At 39.9% G+C, this 18564-nt stretch overlaps 1 protein-coding gene across 3 annotated transcripts in view; it reads right to left on the bottom strand.

Moving 5' to 3' along the window:
- The window catches only part of TP63 (tumor protein p63), a 98221-nt gene that overhangs the window by 63905 nt on the left and 15752 nt on the right, over window positions 1-18564 (bottom strand). For all 3 annotated transcript variants that reach the window (XM_057737669.1, XM_057737670.1, XM_057737671.1), the window contains exon 2: window positions 16111-16365. In XM_057737669.1, coding sequence (XP_057593652.1) covers window positions 16111-16365 — 255 coding nt within the window. The remainder of the gene's footprint in view (window positions 1-16110; window positions 16366-18564) is intronic.

Genomic DNA, 18564 nt, shown 5'->3' with positions numbered 1-18564 from the left:
AAAAAGAGCCACTACACTTTAAGTTTGGGACGTTTCCTTCCTATTTTTCTCACCATTTCCTACCCTTTTCTTGCTTCCTTTGCCCTTTTCACCACTGCAGTTCATGTCTTTGACAGAATGGAAAAAGAAGGGAAAGAGGAGGGAAAACAAGCGGTGCTGCAAAGTAGTGGGGAAGAAGAGTCCTTTTTGTGGACTCGGAATGTCTGTTATAACGTACCCCCAACCTTCTTCCCCAAAGGTGTGTCAAGAACAAGGTCACTGCCATAAAATCTGACTGCTTAAAGCACACAGATTTAAGAAGGTACATATGTAATGTCTACTAAAACAACAAAACAAGCAGGCTTCTCACTATCCCACAGGGTATTTTTTATTACATATAATTACATACATATGTAATTATATATATATATCTATATATGATAAAGAGAAAGGACCAGAGAGGGATAGAGACAGTTAAAAATCCTGTTGTTTAATTGATATTGATAGTATTTAAGCTTATTCCCCTATCACTGATTTCCTCCGCCTTTCTGTTATTTTCATTTTGATTAAGTTTTGGACAATATAGCCAAGTATTTGGGAGAAAATATCCAGGTGCTCCTCTCACAATTCTTTGCACAAAATCTCTACCGTGAACATTAAAAAAAGTTAGAAACCATACTTTCTTTGTGCTTATTGGATTAATAGGTAGATTTATGAACTATTCCTGATAACCCTAATATTTTTACATCTACTTCATTTTGACAACTTTTTATAACACTTAGCTCAATGTTAGCACTGCCCACATACCATGAGGGTATATATTTTAACCACCAGGCTATTAACAAGTATACTTGTTATATGAAAGAATAACATTTTAAGAGGAATCCTCTAAAAGTTTATAAATCTTTTTAAAAATTAGACGTGTTTGAACAGGCAATAAAACACAAACAAGTCTTGGCCCTATCGCATGCAGAATGAGTTGGTTACAGATGCTTTCCTGCAAGCTACATCTTGCCTACTACAAGAACATTCATCTCCCAAGCACATCAGTTCACCTACTTTGCCTGAAGCAAAACAAAGAGCACACACAAAATCACAGAATTTGTAAAAATATTATTGCTAACACGGAAAGAAACTCTTACACTCATGTGGCATCCTTACAGAGGAGAAGCACCAAACACCTGGCTTCCAAAATACCCCTTTCTGACGACTCCTCAGTCTGCTTTTCCCTGTGCAAGCTAATGGTGGGAGGGAGGGGCATCTAACCTGTGTTTTCACTTTTCTTACCTACAACGCTGAGGCTGGGCCAGCCCTGACTCACAAAGCTGGAGACGTTAGCTCATGGCCATGATTCAGTCATGAGAATTCTGACAGACAAGGGCCTCTCCCCTCGCTGGTGCTTCAAGGGGGAAATCGGTCCCTGGAAGGGATGGCTTATGACCCAGGCACGGATGTCACTGGGTCTGTTATCAAGCACCGAGGGAAACAGGCAGTGCTGTCTGGGTGACAGCCGCCACCCCAATAGATAATAACTGTCTCCGTAGGGAGGCCTCTGCACCACACCCAGTTAGAAGAGCCTTAGGAAAGGGTCCTTATCTCCTGCAGCCAGCCCTTTCAATCAGTCCAGGAGAAGAGTGTGGATTCTAGTCTATAAACTACTCAGGCTTCTCCTGGGGAGAGAGGAAATGCAGAAGGGTCAAGTGTTTAGGAGCTAATAGGCTTCCAGCTTTTATTACCGGGGTGAGAGAGAACATCTAGGAAGTTTTGAAATAGGCTGGATAAGAATCATCTCATTCAACCAATACCTTTAGCTTAGAGCTCAGGGTGAAAAAATGCGAATGTTAATTTTGCAAGACAGGATGCTGCAAGCCTTTCCTGCTGCCTCTATCCCAAGGCAGCAGGAGTAGTTTGCAGGAGGATGGACTCCTGAGTTTACAAACCACTTTCACCTCATTATCTCATCGGATCCTCACAGCAATCCTGGAGAGTAGGTGTCATTAGCCTTGTGTTACAGATAAGAAAACTGAGGCACCAGGGGGGGATTAAGCAACTTGCAAAGGCCCCAGGTGGAAAATGGTAGCCTTTACTAACCCTTTAGATCTCCTCCAGTCAGCGAGTTCACCACTTTAGCTTCTTCCCTGGCCCTCTATACCTCCTCACCCCGCCCCCCCCCACACACACACACCCAACCCGCCTTCCTATGTGGCCTCTGGAAGCAATGACTTCAGCAGCTGCCTCTGGCCCTCTCTCACTTCTGTCCTTCCCGCATCAGCGCACTGTTTCACTGAGGAAGCAAGCCCCACCATCTAGTGTCTGCACTACTGTAGCATTTTCCAAATTGCTTCCCTTCCTCCAGGCCCCCTCCAACCAACCTCCACGCATTGCCAGATCAATGGGTTTTATCCACACTCCGAGTATGATAATTCCTGCACTCAAAAAGTATTCAGTGTCAGCCCACTGCCAGTGGGATATGGTCCAAATGCCTTAACTTACAGAGACTGGCCCCATCCTACCTTCTGAGCCTTAACTTCTTCTGTTTCCTATCCGCGGCCACGGCTTCAGGCAGAATAGCAGAGTCCTGTCTACAGGCAAGCAAAACACGCTGGCCTCTGTGCTTTTACTCCAGCTGTTCCCACTGCCTCTCTGGAAAGTCTACTCTCTTCCCCACTTAACCAACCACCTGGTCAATTGCCGTCCGCTTCTTTCTTTCCAGCCACAAAAGCCTTCTCTTCTGGATGCACTGAATTTTTAATTCAAAGGGAACTTCAGAGGCCACTTGATTCAGTCTCTGACCTAAACCTTGAGTCAAGGGTCTCGTTTCTATCTTGACTCACTCCGGGGTGAAGAGCTCACTACCACTAGAGGCAGCGCATTCCAGCCCTGTGGAACCCTGACCACTCTTCCCTCTGAGCTGGAATCTGCCACCAGGTAACTTCCTCCCTTTCTTGGTAATTGTGCCCTCTGGGGCCATCTCAACTGGTCTAGAAGGTGGCTGGTTTCAGCTACCTTTTTAATTCAGCTAGCAATAGAAAAGCAGCTCTACTCATTGTTAACAACCTCATCCTTTCAGAGCATGGGTCCTTGTTCTTCTGGGGTTGAAGCTGTAAAAATAACTAACCCCCAGCGTTCCTTCCAAGAGCAAAGCAATTTATCTCAAAATTGTGCCTCTTAAATGATTAAGATACTTGTACGTCACAAATACAAACGGTGGTGTGCCTGAGTGCAACTCAAACCCACAAGATAGATGTTACTCATCTTCCTGGAACTTTAATTTCAAAGATTTTTTTTTAAAGAGGGAGATAAATATATTTAAATGTATATTTGTATTAAAATGCAAAATTGAAATAAGTTTTACAGAAAAATAAACAAATCATATTTTTTCTGTGGAAGCCTTCAGATTATAGCCTCAGGATGCCCAAGGCAGACATTCATTTTCCCCTGCTCCTAAGTTCATTCATTTCCCCTAATCCTTATTCATGATCCAGCCTAATAAAAACCATCATTTACCAGGCACTGTTATGCACTCTACATTCATTATGTCTAATCCTACCAATAGCCCTACTACCTAAAGATGTACTATCCCCATTTTAGGATTGAAGAAACTGCCCTGGAGACAGTGTCTTGCCCAAGGCAACATAGATACAGAGAGGTGGAATTCAACCCCAGGTCTATCTGACCACCAAGCCTGAATTCTTTCCACTCACCACTCTGCCTCCTTAGGCACTTTTGCTTGTTCTTTAGTAAAAGAACCACAGTCCCTGCTTTCAGGAAAAGGCAAGGCTTTGCAGGATAGCTAAGAGCTAAGATAGGTCACAATATTTGTAACTTTCAGTCTTGCAAGGTAACAAATAGATACACTGTAAGTATCTCTCATATTTTATAGGATTATATATTTTATATCACCTCATTGTAATTTAGCAGTTGAAAGAATATTTTCATTTTAAATCAGGAGCTTATGGAAAAAAAGATCATTCCCTCTCGTACTTAAACGTTTCAGAGTACTATTATTATTTTTGGTTTCTGAAGCCTAAATTCTAATATCAAACAAATTAGCAAACAATGTGTTAAGAGCTAATCTATGCCCCACAACCTTATGCCCAAGTGACAACTTCAAAACAAATTTTCTAACCAGTTTAGAAAAAAAAAAATCTGTTAGTTTGGGAACGCTTGTGATCAAGCCTCAGAAGGATATAACCTTTCTCACTGTTCATAAAACAGTGTGGACCATACCCAGGCGTAAAATATCCGTGCTAATTCCTCCCCTTCTAACTAACTTGTCTCAAAGCATTCTCCATGCGCTGAGCGTGGCTGATGCTTTTATTGAGACTAGTGACAAGATATCCAAGTAGCTCTGGTCACTTCTTTATATATGTGAATACCCACTAAGAGCCTCAGAGGCAGACAGTATGAATGTCAGAATCCAACCTGAGCTCTGTGAAGTTAGGTTGTATTCTGAGTTAGTCGGAAGGAAAACTTAGATTCAAAAGTAATTGTCATAAAGACATACTTCTAACAGGTAGAAAGAACGTATAAAATTTTTAAATGCTTCTACATGAAGACACAGTTTCAATTATTACATTATGGTACCAACTAAAGAGTTAAACCCCACATCTATCTAACTAAAACCATCATTAATATCATGGGAAAAGGGCCTGAAAATGTTATTGCTTAACTTTATTTTATTAAACACAAACAGATAATTACAGAGGTTTTCTTTCCAGGAAATTTCAAAGCATTTTAGAAAAGTATAGACAATTATATTTACTTGCCATATATTTATTGACTAAGACCATCTAATATTGTGTACATTTTAAAGGAAACGCCCAGTTCTCAAAAAGGAATAAGACTTGCTAGGTAAAAGAAAGTAAGAGGTCCCCTTTCCTCTCCTTGTTATGACATAGCTTAGTCAGATCTCCTAAAAAGGCAACTAAAGGAAATAAGAGGTATTTTCTTATACATCAAAGAGAAACATCCAGTAGGCTATTGAATGCAATAATCAATGAAGTGAAAACTTTAGATTGAATTTGAACATTCCATTGGAACTGGTTTGGCTCTTTTTCTCAAAGGAGAAGTCCATATCATGAAAATACACCATCAGGGCTACAAAGTGTCTTAGAAAACATCGAACTCACAAATTCAAAGGGTACACATTGTCCTTAAAGAAGGATCCACTCACTATTTTCTAAGAAACCATTTCATTTTCTCTCTCTCCTGTTCTTCCTTCTGAGTATCCTCTCCCTATTCCCACTCCTAATCCCAAAGTATCTGAGAGGATAATTACGCTTGGGTGGAGGCTAAGAGAAGATTCTATGAGAACATAACAAAAATACTGTTCCCAGAACAATGCTGATATCTTTTAACACCTATGTCTAAAATGTTTATGCAAAGAAAACCATTCTAGCTGAAAACTGTGGAGTGCTAGGTAAGAAATCAGTTCTGAAATAGGAACACGTTATAGAAACTTATACAAACGGCTATATATTTAATTGCTTCATGAGTAGGAAACTAGGCAGGAAGAAGTCTCTATTTCCTTCTGGTTCTGCTGCTGAATGAGACATCTTCTTTTCCCTAGATCTCAAGTTCCTCATCACTTGTCATTCCAGCCTTTACACCAAAAAGTTCATGGATGAGTTACTATTTGTTAAATTACATGATGATTCTCAGACATAAAATATAAACACCTAAAAGATATGCCTTTGTTACAATTTATATACGTAAGCTGTAGTCTTTGAAGATAAACACAAAACATAATCCATTAACAGTGAACATTATGAAAGGACAATGTAAGCCTAAGGAATGAGTTATCCATGCTAACTCTTCGAGGTGGATGATTTTCTCTTATGACTAATTAAAATAGCTATTTGCCAAGTGTCTTCTTAAACTCAAAGGGAATAAAGTTAGACTAAAGCATTTAAAAAGAACGTGCATTTATTTAAACATGCATAACTGCAACACATTCTAGGCATGAGAATAAGTAAAGGAAAACGAGGTTACTTATCTATGTAGGTCAGTTCAAAAAAGGAATTATTAATTATCACAACAGGATACATTTTCTGTGTATCCATTCTAAATGTGGAAGTACAGAAAAAGTTATTCCAAATTTCTATTATGAAAATACTTTGTATTGTACGTGTTGGTCAGTCTGATTTATCTAATTATCAACGGAACACCATTTCCCAAAGGCCTTCCCCACTAATTTCATTGTTTTGTACAGAAAGGTTGGAAGAGTGAAGATAGGTGATAAACTTGAATAGATAGTGTTTAAAGGGAAACATCAAACTCTGGGTCTAATACAAATACAATTTGTGTCCTCAAAGACCTCTACCATCAATCACCAAGGCAAAGGAACGGAACTCTCTCCATGAGCACACCTAGCCTTTCTCATAACCGGCTGCTTTGGGGGGCGATTTTTGCTCTCAAGACCACTCCACTCTAGAGAGTGTGGAGAGAGGCAGGGACAATAAACACACACCAAAAGTGCCTTCAAACTCAAAAGGATCCAGTTTCTCTTTTCTTTTTTTTTCTTACAAGCAAAATCGGTATAACATCTACTAAAATTGATTCAATGTCTTAAATAATGGTCTATACTACAGAAATTTTTTGAGTATAATTCTTAGCAAAAGGAATACGTTTTGTAACTATTCATTCTAATTTCCCTATTTTGAGAAACATAGGCTTCCCAAATCGTTACACACCAAATGCATCAAAATTCTGGTCTGTCAAATGTTAATTACAACAGCAGATCCATTTTAGATACGTCAAGTTTATAAAAATAACCGTTAGGATTTTATAAGTAAACTTAATACACATAGATCAAGGCACACAAGATATTTCAGTTCAATTTTATAGAAATATAAGAATCATTTTGCTACTTTAAACAATTACCATAGCTTATAGAACTTTGCTTTTATGACATACAGTTAATCATGTCTATGCCTTACTTGATGACAATCCCTTGGTCAGAAACGCAATCCATAATTATAACATTGTTCTTATGGGAAAATGAAATAATGAAATTTGCTTTTCCAAGAATACAAAGTAGTAAAAAAAAAAAAAAAAAAAAGGAGAGGCAATTTATATTGTTTAATGTTAGGGCTCTAGATTCATAAAATCTCAAATTAACACACAGAATAGAAGGAAAATAGTAACTAAAGGGGGAGAGAGAAAGAAGGAATATCTTTGAAGCTCAAATTATAATTACTGTAAATTAATTCCTTTGTCACCCAAGAGTAAAAAATATTTGTATTTATATAAATACGTGTATTTATTTTTTCATTTTTAAGAAAAAGTAAATTTTCTTCTAATGACATAGTCAAAATGATCACAATTTAAAACTCTGTTACTGGTTTGCTGAAATGGTACCAATAAAACACTAAGACTCTAAGAAAAAAGAGTATCTGATTAACAATTACAGGGTCTAATTAAATATGTTTTAAGAATAAATTGTTTTACATTAGAAAAAAAATACACACATATGCAAACATATATATTTATCCTACATGTATTTCTAGGGACTTAAAATCTATACTGTTTCATGTCTGCTTATAAATGGAAAACCTCAAAAAACTGCCTGAATTGTAAGCATGGATATTATGTACTGTTCACGCAGATAAAACTGAAAACAAAAATTTAGGATAATAACACATTGTGTTTTTTAGAGCTTCAAATCTCAGGCTCCCAAAGTACTTTGTAAACTTTAATTAAGCCTCGCAGCAATCCTACCAAGTAAACACTACAATACCCATTTACCAGATGAGCATAGACAGAGTCACTTGCCCCAGATCACACAGTTTGTTCGTGCCCACAAGCTGTCCTTCTGAGTTCTGTGTTCTACTTAATGAGCCACACGCTTCAGGAGTCAGTGGGATGACTTCTCAAATTCAAGTAAGGATCCTTAAGTTAAGCAATCCTTACCCTTTCTATTTAATACAACTTGGAAACCACTCCAGGTAAAAGAAAAGTCTTTTGAAATGGTATCCTCATCTTATCTGTTCTATTTTCCACAAGATTTAGTGCAGAGGATTCTGGTAAAAGAGCATAAAGAGTAAAACAAAAATGCAAACTAAATGAGTAACCCACAGAAGAACACCTATCTGATGAACTTGAAGACGCCGAATTAACTCCGCAGAAAATGATTAGAAATTACATTCCAATTCTTCAGACCCTTCTAATAAAATAACAAGGTGGCAAGTTATATCGCTTTCACTTTTGTAACTAAGAAATCATGAGTCTTCACTATTAAATTCAAACTAAAATGAGAAGGCTGATTCTATCTGTAAAGTGAGAATCCCTCCCTAATTTACCTGACAGTAAATGAGATCTAGGGTCTCTGGCTACTCTCAGTTTCCTTTAAACTTCAGCTGAGGGGAGCTTGATGATGGGGTCGTAATCTTTATTAAAAACCACGGGAGAAATGGCCGCTAAGATAAGTGCCTTTAGGCCCCTGTGCGCCTAATTACAGGACCCCTTGTTCTAAAAACCATTGCATGTCTACAAAACACCTGCAGGGCTTCAAAGAGTCTAAGATTTTCCTTTCTGTTCTATAGTAAACTTTTCTTTAATGTCAAAAAATCAGAAGGTGTTGGGCAGAAAGCTATGTTATCTCATGCCTCCTTCCGGCTCCAGTGACCTAACAGACATACTAATTGCTGCTGATATACAACCATGAGGATTTATTTCATATGTAGTTGCTTTTACTCATGATATGACAGCTGATTGCTAAATACCTCTCGTAAGAAAAATACATCTTCCCTTTTCCACCAGAGCGGGTAGGGACAGTTACAAGATTTGATCACACTATGGAAATGGTTAATATCAGGGCATGCAAACAGGAGAAGGTGTAAAGCTCCCATATGGGAAGACACCGAGAGCAATAAAAGGCACCCCTCATTCAGGGCTGACTTAAAGAAAACTCTATCAAATTGAATGATATATTGTATTTTTCTTGAGTCATTAAAAAATACTATGACATTATTCTCTGCCTGTACCTCAGTTTTCTGGTGAGTTTTGTTCTGCCACACCCTCTATGTGCTAATTACAAATCAGCCATTGGTTAGTGAGCTGAGAAAACTGATTTGAAGCCCTTTCAATCTCACTGCCTTTTCTGAGTACAGCTTTGGCCAATTTTAGTTAAGTTATGGAGTCCCATAAGTTCTCTAAGTATTAAAACAAAACAAACAAATAAGACTGTTTCTTTATGCCAAGGATCCAATGCTGCATATTATTATATTTTTACAAAGTAAAATTTTATAGGAATATGAAGGTAGGACGGTCACTTACTGCAGGAAAACAAATTCAGAAAGATCTACTTTGATAACATGTTGCTTAGTTTATGGGGGGGGGATTAATTTATACAACTTTTGAAAGGAATAGAGGATTATTATTTCCAAATGGAATGTATTGAATAGTAACTTTCTGCTTAGATGCTTGTTCTAGTTTCCAGTTATTTTATTTAAACTTTAAGTAATTGTCCCTTGTCAGGACCACCTTCTGTCTGACTATTGTTTTGTTTGGTCTATGGATTTTACAACTTTTAAAAAAATGAATACCATCACTTAAAGATCTGGAGATATTACATGCAAATCCAGGTTTCTAGATGCTCTTAAAAAATTCATCTTTTAACTCCAGCCCTACCTTCCCCCATGACACCAGGCTGGAGTTGCGAACCAGATTCCCTTGGAGACAAGGTATTGTAAGCTCATCTTGCTACTGGCCCCATCCTCACCATTTGACTCATTTATGCTGCCCCTAGTCCCACGGATACTTGGGTTTGCCACCTCCAAGGCAATCTATTATTGGTCTAAGTGAATTTTTAGGGAAACGGGCTTGATGATCTGATCCTCTTTCTGGTGGAGATTTCCACAGTAATTTATTTATAACACAATCCTCCTTATAATAATCCACCCTTCTGGGAAACCAAAGCTACAGTGAAAAAACAAAATACCAAGTGGCTGGTAAACCTACAAAACCCAACTGACTGCTATGAATGATACAATATAAGTGAAAGTGCAGGAGGAGGAGGAAGAGGAAGAGGAGGGTAGGAAGGAAGGGAAGAATGGAGAAGGAGGAGGAGGAGAAGCAGGACAAAGAATAAGAAGGAAATGAAAGAGGGGAGGTTTGCTGTTATTCTTTTTGTAGTAGAAAAAGAAAGGGGAGTTTATTTAAATTTGCTATTTATTTCTTCTTAATCAGTGGTCAGTTCTCGTAACATTAGATGCAATAAATAAATACAAGTAAAAAAAAGTTCCATTTAAATAGAAACTCTGTAGCGGATTCAGGAAATCACTCAGCATGGTGTGGGAGGGCTCTAAACGTCAGATTCGGTGACACTGGCTTATCGCGAATACATTCACCTAGAGTTAATTTAAACAAATGAGGGCAAACTTGCTGACTAAGTTATTCCGCTCTGGACCTAGGGACAACACCCCTAGAGCATGGCTTACAATGGAAATTCACTTTACAGTCCAAAACCTAGAGTTAAGCAAGTAACACGAACCATCCCCAAGAATCCGCCAAGCCTTTTAATTTAGGATATTCTTCCTCAGTACTCTGTGAACCAAGAAATAGCTTGGATACCAGGTGACAATGCTCAATGTTATCATTTTCTTTATCCTGGGAGGAGCACAAAATGGCACTCCTTTATGTATCTCTGGAGATTTATAGGACGGCTCTGGCCAGAAGTGAAAATAACCTTGTTATGATTAACAAATGTACCCCTGGCAGGAGCCAAGTCTACTGACTTCTGTCCCTCAGCAATGAAATCTAGCAGCCACTCAGTTAAGGCCAGCCGCAGTTAAGGCTCAAGCATTGATGAGAGAAGTGTTTCCTTTATGCAAGGAAGCTTATAAATCATATTCACCGTGGAAAAGTTTGTCTGTACATCATGTCCTTTGATGGGCTATTCTTAAGAGTCCCAAGATTCCAGAGGGCCACGCAACGGGCTGGCTTGCATTAGATTTCTGCAGAGCTGGCAGCCTTCTTCTGGAAGTTTTACATTACAGGTAACCTGATGACAGGGAGCTGTGGGCCACAGGCACGCATCTCAGCTCGCCTGCGGAGGAGCCAAGGGGAGCAAGCTTGCGAGACCAATATGCTGGGATCAATGAAACTGTCCGGGGAACTGGCTGTTCCCCTTTCAAATGCCACCTCCCTAATCTCTCCGCTTGCTCAAGTCAGATTCTTCAAAGCTCTGAACATGACACGAGGCTGGCATGAGTAGGAAAGGCAAAGGAAGAAGGCTCTCTAAATCACGGGTGGAGGCAAAAGGCACTGAATTCATGGACAGTTAACAATCAAGGTCACAAGTGAGGGATACTGCCTGGAACTGGAATTGTTTCCTTTGGCCGTAAGGAGAAAACAAAGGTTTTTTGTATTTATTAAGGGCCTACTGCATGCTGGACATGGCGCTGAGCCCTAAGTCCAAGTGCCTGCCCTACAAGACCCCGACATCTGCGAAGGGAGAAAATCACAAGAGCAAAAGGCGATATGTGTCCAAAGGCCAGGGTCATTACCTCAGACTTAGCACAACAGAAGAACACGAACCTGAAGATTCTTCCTAGTATTTGCACACAGATTATACTGTGTGTCCTGGGTTGTGGGAAAAACAGCTCCCAAACTGATAGTCAAGACAAATTGATCTATATTCACAAAAAAAGCCTTGTCCCTGGAGTCTAGCGAAAGAAAGCACTTTGCCCCCAGAAGTGGTGTCCCTATCAGCCCTCTCAAAGCTCAAGTAGGTGCCACAGAAGGCTCATCTCGTCCTCACCAGCAACTCCAAAAGCATCCCAGAACAGTACCTATGATTCTTTTGAATGGCCATCGAGTATCCTGTCATGTGGATATGCCACAATTTACGGACCCAGTTTCCCCACTGGTGAGTGTGTAGGGTGCCTCCAATACTTTTGTCACTGCAAATCCACTGTTATTCTTCATTTAACACGGAGAATTTTTTTTAAAAAAGACATCCCCATAAATAAGAAATAAATGCTGGAATTCAACAGGTTCTTAAAGCTGGAAAAGGCCTCCTAGTGCTGGCAAGGAGAGCCTGCATCTGCTTGGACAGGCTTAGGAAAGCAGCATGGCCAGCCTGCAGAAGTCTGCGTATGGGAGGGCCTGATACCCTCCTATGCCATCTATTCATATATTTGAGTAGTGGATAGTATCACAGTCCTGTGAAGCTGGAGGATGCATGGTAATAGTCCAAAAGCACTAAGAAAAAGAAAGGAAGTAGAAGACATATTGCTCTGCATTCTCTCAATTATTACCTGTTGCACAACTGAACCCTCAACAAAACTATAATAAACTTGGGAAGCAAAGGGATTCAAATTCAGACTCAGTAAACACAAGTGTGCCTCTGACTAGCCTGGTGCTGATAGGTGCACTTACATGTGGCGTGTAATCTTCACAATAAGGAAAGTATAAGGAAAGCATGAACATCCCCATTTGCGGGCAGAAAAAAGTGAGACTTAAAGAGATGGAGCTCTTTGAGCAGGTCCTAAATTCTTCTAGTAAATTTCAGGGTTGAAATCTGCACCTAAATTTCTTGCCATGTCCAAATTACCATACTGTCAACTGGCCTATGGCTGAAGAGTCTCAGCTCTGATGCTAGACTAGCACCTTATTATATTAAATGGTCGGCCTCTATCAGTAAGTAGCAATTACATTGTGGAAATAAGAAGAAAGTCTGAAACTAAGTCCTAAATTCCATGTTGGTTTGGGTGTGATCGTGTGTGTGTGAGAAATAGAGAATATGGAAAAATGTCATCACTCTTCACTTTATTTCATTGGGAGAAGTTTAAAACAGATACCATACTTTTATGGAACTGGGAACACTCACATTCATTACTGGAAACAGAGAGAGCAAAGGAAATAGGCAAATATACTTTAAATATATTAATTATATCTTGGCAGTGACTCTGAGTAAAACCAGAAGTTAAAAGAGGAAACAACACGAAAGGATGACAAGTGATAAAATGGTACTAACGAGATTTTTACTAAAGAATTACCAGAAGACTATGCAAGAAGTGTGACCCTTCCGAATGACAGCTGCTTCTGCTGCTTCCAGTTTGCGGGCAGTTTTTAAAATATAGTGCTTTATTTTGAAAAACTGCTTTAAAATGCACAGATGCCTAAGAAATAGATGTTGTATGATGTAGCATAAAAAGTCCTTTGTCGGGTGGCTGCACTGTACCATACACAAGGCCTGCGAGTGCCTGTACATCCCTGTCTTCTGTCAATCACAAGAAAGACAGTCTAGATAAGATGGTGGAGAGACTTGAACTGGGAGGGAGGGAAGCCTGGGTTCCTCTACTTCCTTGGCTGGTGAATAGCCATGTATCTTTCACTTCTTGAAGTTTCCTCATTTCTAAAACTCAGCCTTGGTTCTGAGGCTCCGACTAAGAGAAACACATGAGAGAACACTTGAAAATGTGAGATCTGTGTATAAGTGTGAAGATATATAATTTGGCTCAAAGAGTTAGATGCTGCTATGTATAAGCCACTGGTGTCCATGGCTAAGAGTTTACATATTTTTAGGTGATCTCAGTAGTTAGTCAAACAAAGGTTCAAATGTGCTAGATTCAGAAGAAATGTAGCGGGGCCTAAAATAAGTCTAATTGTGAACAGGAAAGAACATGAATACAAACATAAATACCACGTACTACACTAGTAAGATGCAATGGACATCTAATTCAATCATTTTCTTCTGTAATATCTATTGAAGAGACTGCAGACAACTGAACAGAAACCCAAGAAAGGCAAACCAGCTTAACCAAGGTCACTTATTAATGGCAGGCAAAAAAACTGATTAGAAGCTAAGTTCTTCTAAAAACTGTCTATGTTGATTAATAATATCATCCCACCTTAAGGGAAGTAAGTAGTTTTCACCCTATTTATCCTCATCGGAGGCACAGACTGGATTCCAGAAAGATGAAGTGACTTGGTTAAAGGTCACAAGATTGATTACAGCGAGAATCTAGGTTTTCCGGCTCCCAAGTGATGCTCTTTCCCATCACTACAGTGCCTACCCCCTTTCCAGGGTCCTGATACCGCTGCTGTCATATGGAAGGACATTTTACCAGGGTACTCTACAAAACATTTTCTTTACTTTTTAACCTGCCACTTATCCCCCCTTTTTTTTTTGAGACGGTGTACCTCTCTGAGAGAGGGGCTTTGATGGAAGATGGTTCAGAATTTTGCTAAAACTGAAAAAATAAAAAAGCCTTAAGATTTCTGGATGAGGAGGTGAGGAGGGAGGAAGGCAGAGGAAAGATTGGTGTAATGTGGTAGGTCCATCGTGCTCCCTCCCCAAGGTTCTTAAGCCATTTTAATGGGCAGTGATTCTTCATTTAGTGGCCCCGATATGCCTATCATCCCTCAGATGTGCTCACTCCTAATACAGCAGAGCTCTGTGTATGCCAGATGAGAAACTGTTCGCTTTGAAGAGCAGTGATTGTAAACATACAGTTGGTGTGACCCCTATTCTAAAACACATCAGTGTTCCATTTATAAAATGGTTACTTTAGTGGTTCTTCAGCAAGACAATACTTAGATCAATCAACCAATATGTCTTTAAGGCCTATGGACTCTAAGTTTACTCACCTGGAGTGTCCACCTCTGTGATTATTAATATAAAAGAGACTAAAGAGTATGACACAGCTGATTAAAAAAACACATGGAAAAGAGATCAAGTTTTAGGCTAATACTTCTACTTTATGGTTGAAACATGAACCATGACAAAACCGCTTCTCAAACCATGAAAGAAAAGCACTAAGATAATTTTTTAGACAATTTAGGGACATCCTGACGTGAAATGGTAGAAAAAGAAGGAAACGACACAATCTAGTCGGAGGAGGGTGGCAGAATCAGAAATAGGACCAGCTACACAAAAGCCTCCGTGACTTTAGGGATGTCACGAAACCCCCATGTTTTATTCAGCTTTCTCAATAGTAAAATGGGAGTTGTGAAATGTGCCCTACATAGCTCACAAAAAAGTGAGGTCAAAATGAGGGGACACGTGAAATTTGTTGGAATTTAGTGTTACTAATGCAGATTATTTTATAAACTCTGTACAATTGGAGTAAAGCCTGAATACTGTAACATACAAAGAGAAATGATTTCCAAAGAAACCTACTTGCTAAAGAGGGAAAAATCTATTAAAACAATCCAAAAGCTATTTCTCAACAAGATGATGACATCTGGAAGCATTTCTATAATCTCCGCAAACATTAAATTATTTGACAAACATGTGTGCCACTTTGGTCTTGGGCATTCTTTGATCAACCAGTTAAAACCAGTCTCATGGTCTCCTTCCTTACATTTGAGCTTTATTCATGTTATAATAAATTAAAAATAAACTTTGAAATAGAATAAACATTCTTGTGGCTTTTTTAATTTTTAAAAGTATTTCGATGTTTTCTTAGAAAAATTATGTACAAGTTTCTTTCAACATTTTTGATCAGAATCTCTTTGAACCTAATTTAGGCCTCTGATGTTTAGAGGGCTTTGGGGGGGTGGTGAGGAACATGCTTCTAAATGTAATAGACAGATATCAATAAATTATGATTCATGTTATAGAACCTGCATGCATTAACAAATTTAGCCCTTCCGTAATAAATGAGATCTTAATTTCTTCTTACACTGTGTTTATGATTTTATTCATTTTTTTTAAAAATCGCCCCTTACTGGAACATTTATTTTTTCAAAACCATGAGACTGCTAACTAGCCTACATTGTGCAGACTGCAAACACATATCCTACGATCACGATATTTTCCACTGGTGTCATGCTTTACATTTTTCCAGAAAAGCTTTCACACCAAGGACCTCCCCACAGCGGGAGGCAGGCTAGAATGCATCAGCTGAAATTGCTAGGAGCCACCCAGAACACAGGCCTTTGGTTCCCAGATCAGGACTGTTCCTACTAAACGGCACTTTTTCTCTCTCTGGTTCAGTGTTGAATATTCGAAACCAAAATATCATCAGAGGACAGGGAGGGATTTCCCACCATTTCATATAGAGCACTAAGCTTTGATGCGAGAGAGAGCCTGGGGCAGGTGGCGGGGTGGTGGTGATGGAGAAGACCTTTGTACTTGGGAGTCAGGTTGAAGGGCACATGGGCGCCCGGGGCTCTTACCGTCCAGGTGGCGGACTTGGCGGTGCTGGACTGCTGGAAAGATACGTCAAAGCTGTGCGGGCCCGGATAATCGGTGTTGGAGGGGATGGCCGGCGACGGCGAGAGGGCGTCGAAGGTGGAGCTCGGCTGTGCGTAGGGCGAGGGCGCCGTCACGCTGTTCTGCGCGTGGTCTGTGTTGTAGGGGCTGGTGGACGAGGAGCCGTTCTGGATCTGCTGGTCCATGCTGTTCAGGAGCCCCAGGTTCGTGTACTGTGGCTGCGGGACACCCAGAAACCCCCCACGTTAGCCATTTAAGCTGTAGATCCTTGCTGTCAAAAGGGCATCATTTGGTGCCTGCCATCTGCAGAGTTCAACCTCGGGTCTGCAACACTTCGCACCCAAGGGAAAATGACCCATTTGTGATGCATAATTCAAAACACCAAGAGAAGCCCAAGGTGTGTGTGTATGTTTTGTAACGACCTGCACAGTTCGCACAGCTTCATGGGCAGCCTTTGGAAGCTGTGGTCTCCCCAAGAGCATTTGAAAGTAGATTATGTGCTCATTCACAAACTGGGCAAGGAGTGCCAGTGCTCAGTAGCTGCTTTTGAATTCTTTAAAATAAATGAATACCACCTGCTATTCTTTTCTTCTTCTTCTTCTGTCCTGGTATTCAGAATGAGAAAGACCACTGGATAGATATGTTCTAGAGGAGATTTAAGCATCAAATTGTTGTTTACTGAGCAAAATCAGTCGTCCTCCAACTTTCCTTTTAGTCTTACTATTCTAAGTTCTGTCTCAGGGTACCGACTTGCTCCCAAGGACTGGGTCCATGAAGACTGGAGGGGAATGAGTAGCAGGGTTAGGGAGAGGCAACTATATATTTTAAAAGGTAACATGCTAGTATACCATCCAAATAGCCTAATTTTTCATCTGTTTTTTTCATTTTCTTTGTAGCAGTTTATTATTTTCTAAAGTAGAACATGTGTAAGAGAAATATCACCTAGTTAAGATTAAGATTCTATGTTTGAAATAATTCAGAAATACATTAGTTCATATAGCTTCTCTGCCAGGTGCTTTTATTTCTTCTAGGAAAACCAGCAGTAGGTAGGTATTCAATAAGATGTCTATGGAAAGAATGATTTAACTTCTCATTTCATCGGCAAAAAATCTTTACTGTATTACTATCAGAGAGGGGAAGTGATTTGCTCAAGCATTGGCTAATAAGCAAAAACTGAGGATTTTGAAAGGAAGTCTTCTGATTCCAAGTCCAGGGCCCTGCCTACACCATCACACCTGTCAGCCTGATAGGATAATTCAAGTCATTCCTGAGTCAAATTGGACACATTTCCAGAAGGGGCCTGTGTACCATTTTCCCTTTGTGAACTCTTCTGACACATGGAAACCTCATTGTTTCTTCAAGTTAGCAACAGGAAAACAAATCAAAAGCAAAAAGAAGAAGGCAGTCCTGTTGGTACATATTTTATAAAGGAAACGAGGAGTCTGGCTCTTCAATTGAAGTATAACCGAGAGTCCCAGATTAAGTCAAACTACAGAGAAGAACAAACTCCCAAAGAAATGGATGCTTGAAAACAATTTTAATTCCACTTCAAGCATAAGAAAACTATTTTACTAAACTTTAAGTATTTCACATGGGGAGGAGAAAGGCCTTTGCCATTCCATTCAGTCCAGAGAGCATCTGTCTAAATGTTCACGGTCGCATGTCCATTCCATTACATTTATACATTCGCATTCCACTGCCGAATGCCATGTCCCCATTTGCTCTTCAAATAACTATTAATCTCTTTACACGTATCCCCCTGCTGACAAGAGCAGCTGTTAGTCTCGCCTTCTCTCCCCTCTGACTTCCACAGCTCCTAGTCTTCCTCTCCTCCATCTTCAGCTTCCCCTCTTGACAGGTGAGGCCAACGGCAGGTAAGACAGCTACGAGAGAAAAAAAACTAAAAGGCCAAGATGAAGGCATCCACACCCCTGGCTGAATGAAAGCTCTTAGCTGTCCAGGCCTGCGGCAACAGCCTGGGAGGAGATTGAAAAGAAATTATTATTTGTGTTCGAGTTAAGGGTCAGTATACAAAGCGCTCCTGAGCGTCCTGTAGGAATCAGATAATGCTCCCAGAGGCACGTGCTTCCCTTGAGCAGTACAATTAGGGAGGCAGCCGCCCCTGACAAAAGGGACAAAGAAATTCACCAAGCACTTTCTCACAGGCAGTAAAAAGCCTGTTGGGCCAACCCTTTCCTCCTCCTTCTAGCTACACAGAATGGAACTTCAGCTAATTGTGGGCTTGGAGGAGAACAAAGAAACACGGCCCTTTGAATTTTTTTTTCGATAAATATAAAGAGAAAAGTTTGGGGACCCAGCTTTAAAAGCCAGTGAGTAAACACTCAGTGCTGCTTGAAGGACATAAGAGAACTGGAAACTCCATTTACCCCAGAGGTACAAAGAAGATGTCCCTGGGA

This window comes from Hippopotamus amphibius, chromosome 6 (assembly GCF_030028045.1).
Source record: "Hippopotamus amphibius kiboko isolate mHipAmp2 chromosome 6, mHipAmp2.hap2, whole genome shotgun sequence".
Lineage (NCBI taxonomy): Eukaryota > Metazoa > Chordata > Mammalia > Artiodactyla > Hippopotamidae > Hippopotamus > Hippopotamus amphibius.
Note: the sequence above shows the minus strand (reverse complement) of the source record. Positions and strands in the feature narration are given on the sequence as shown.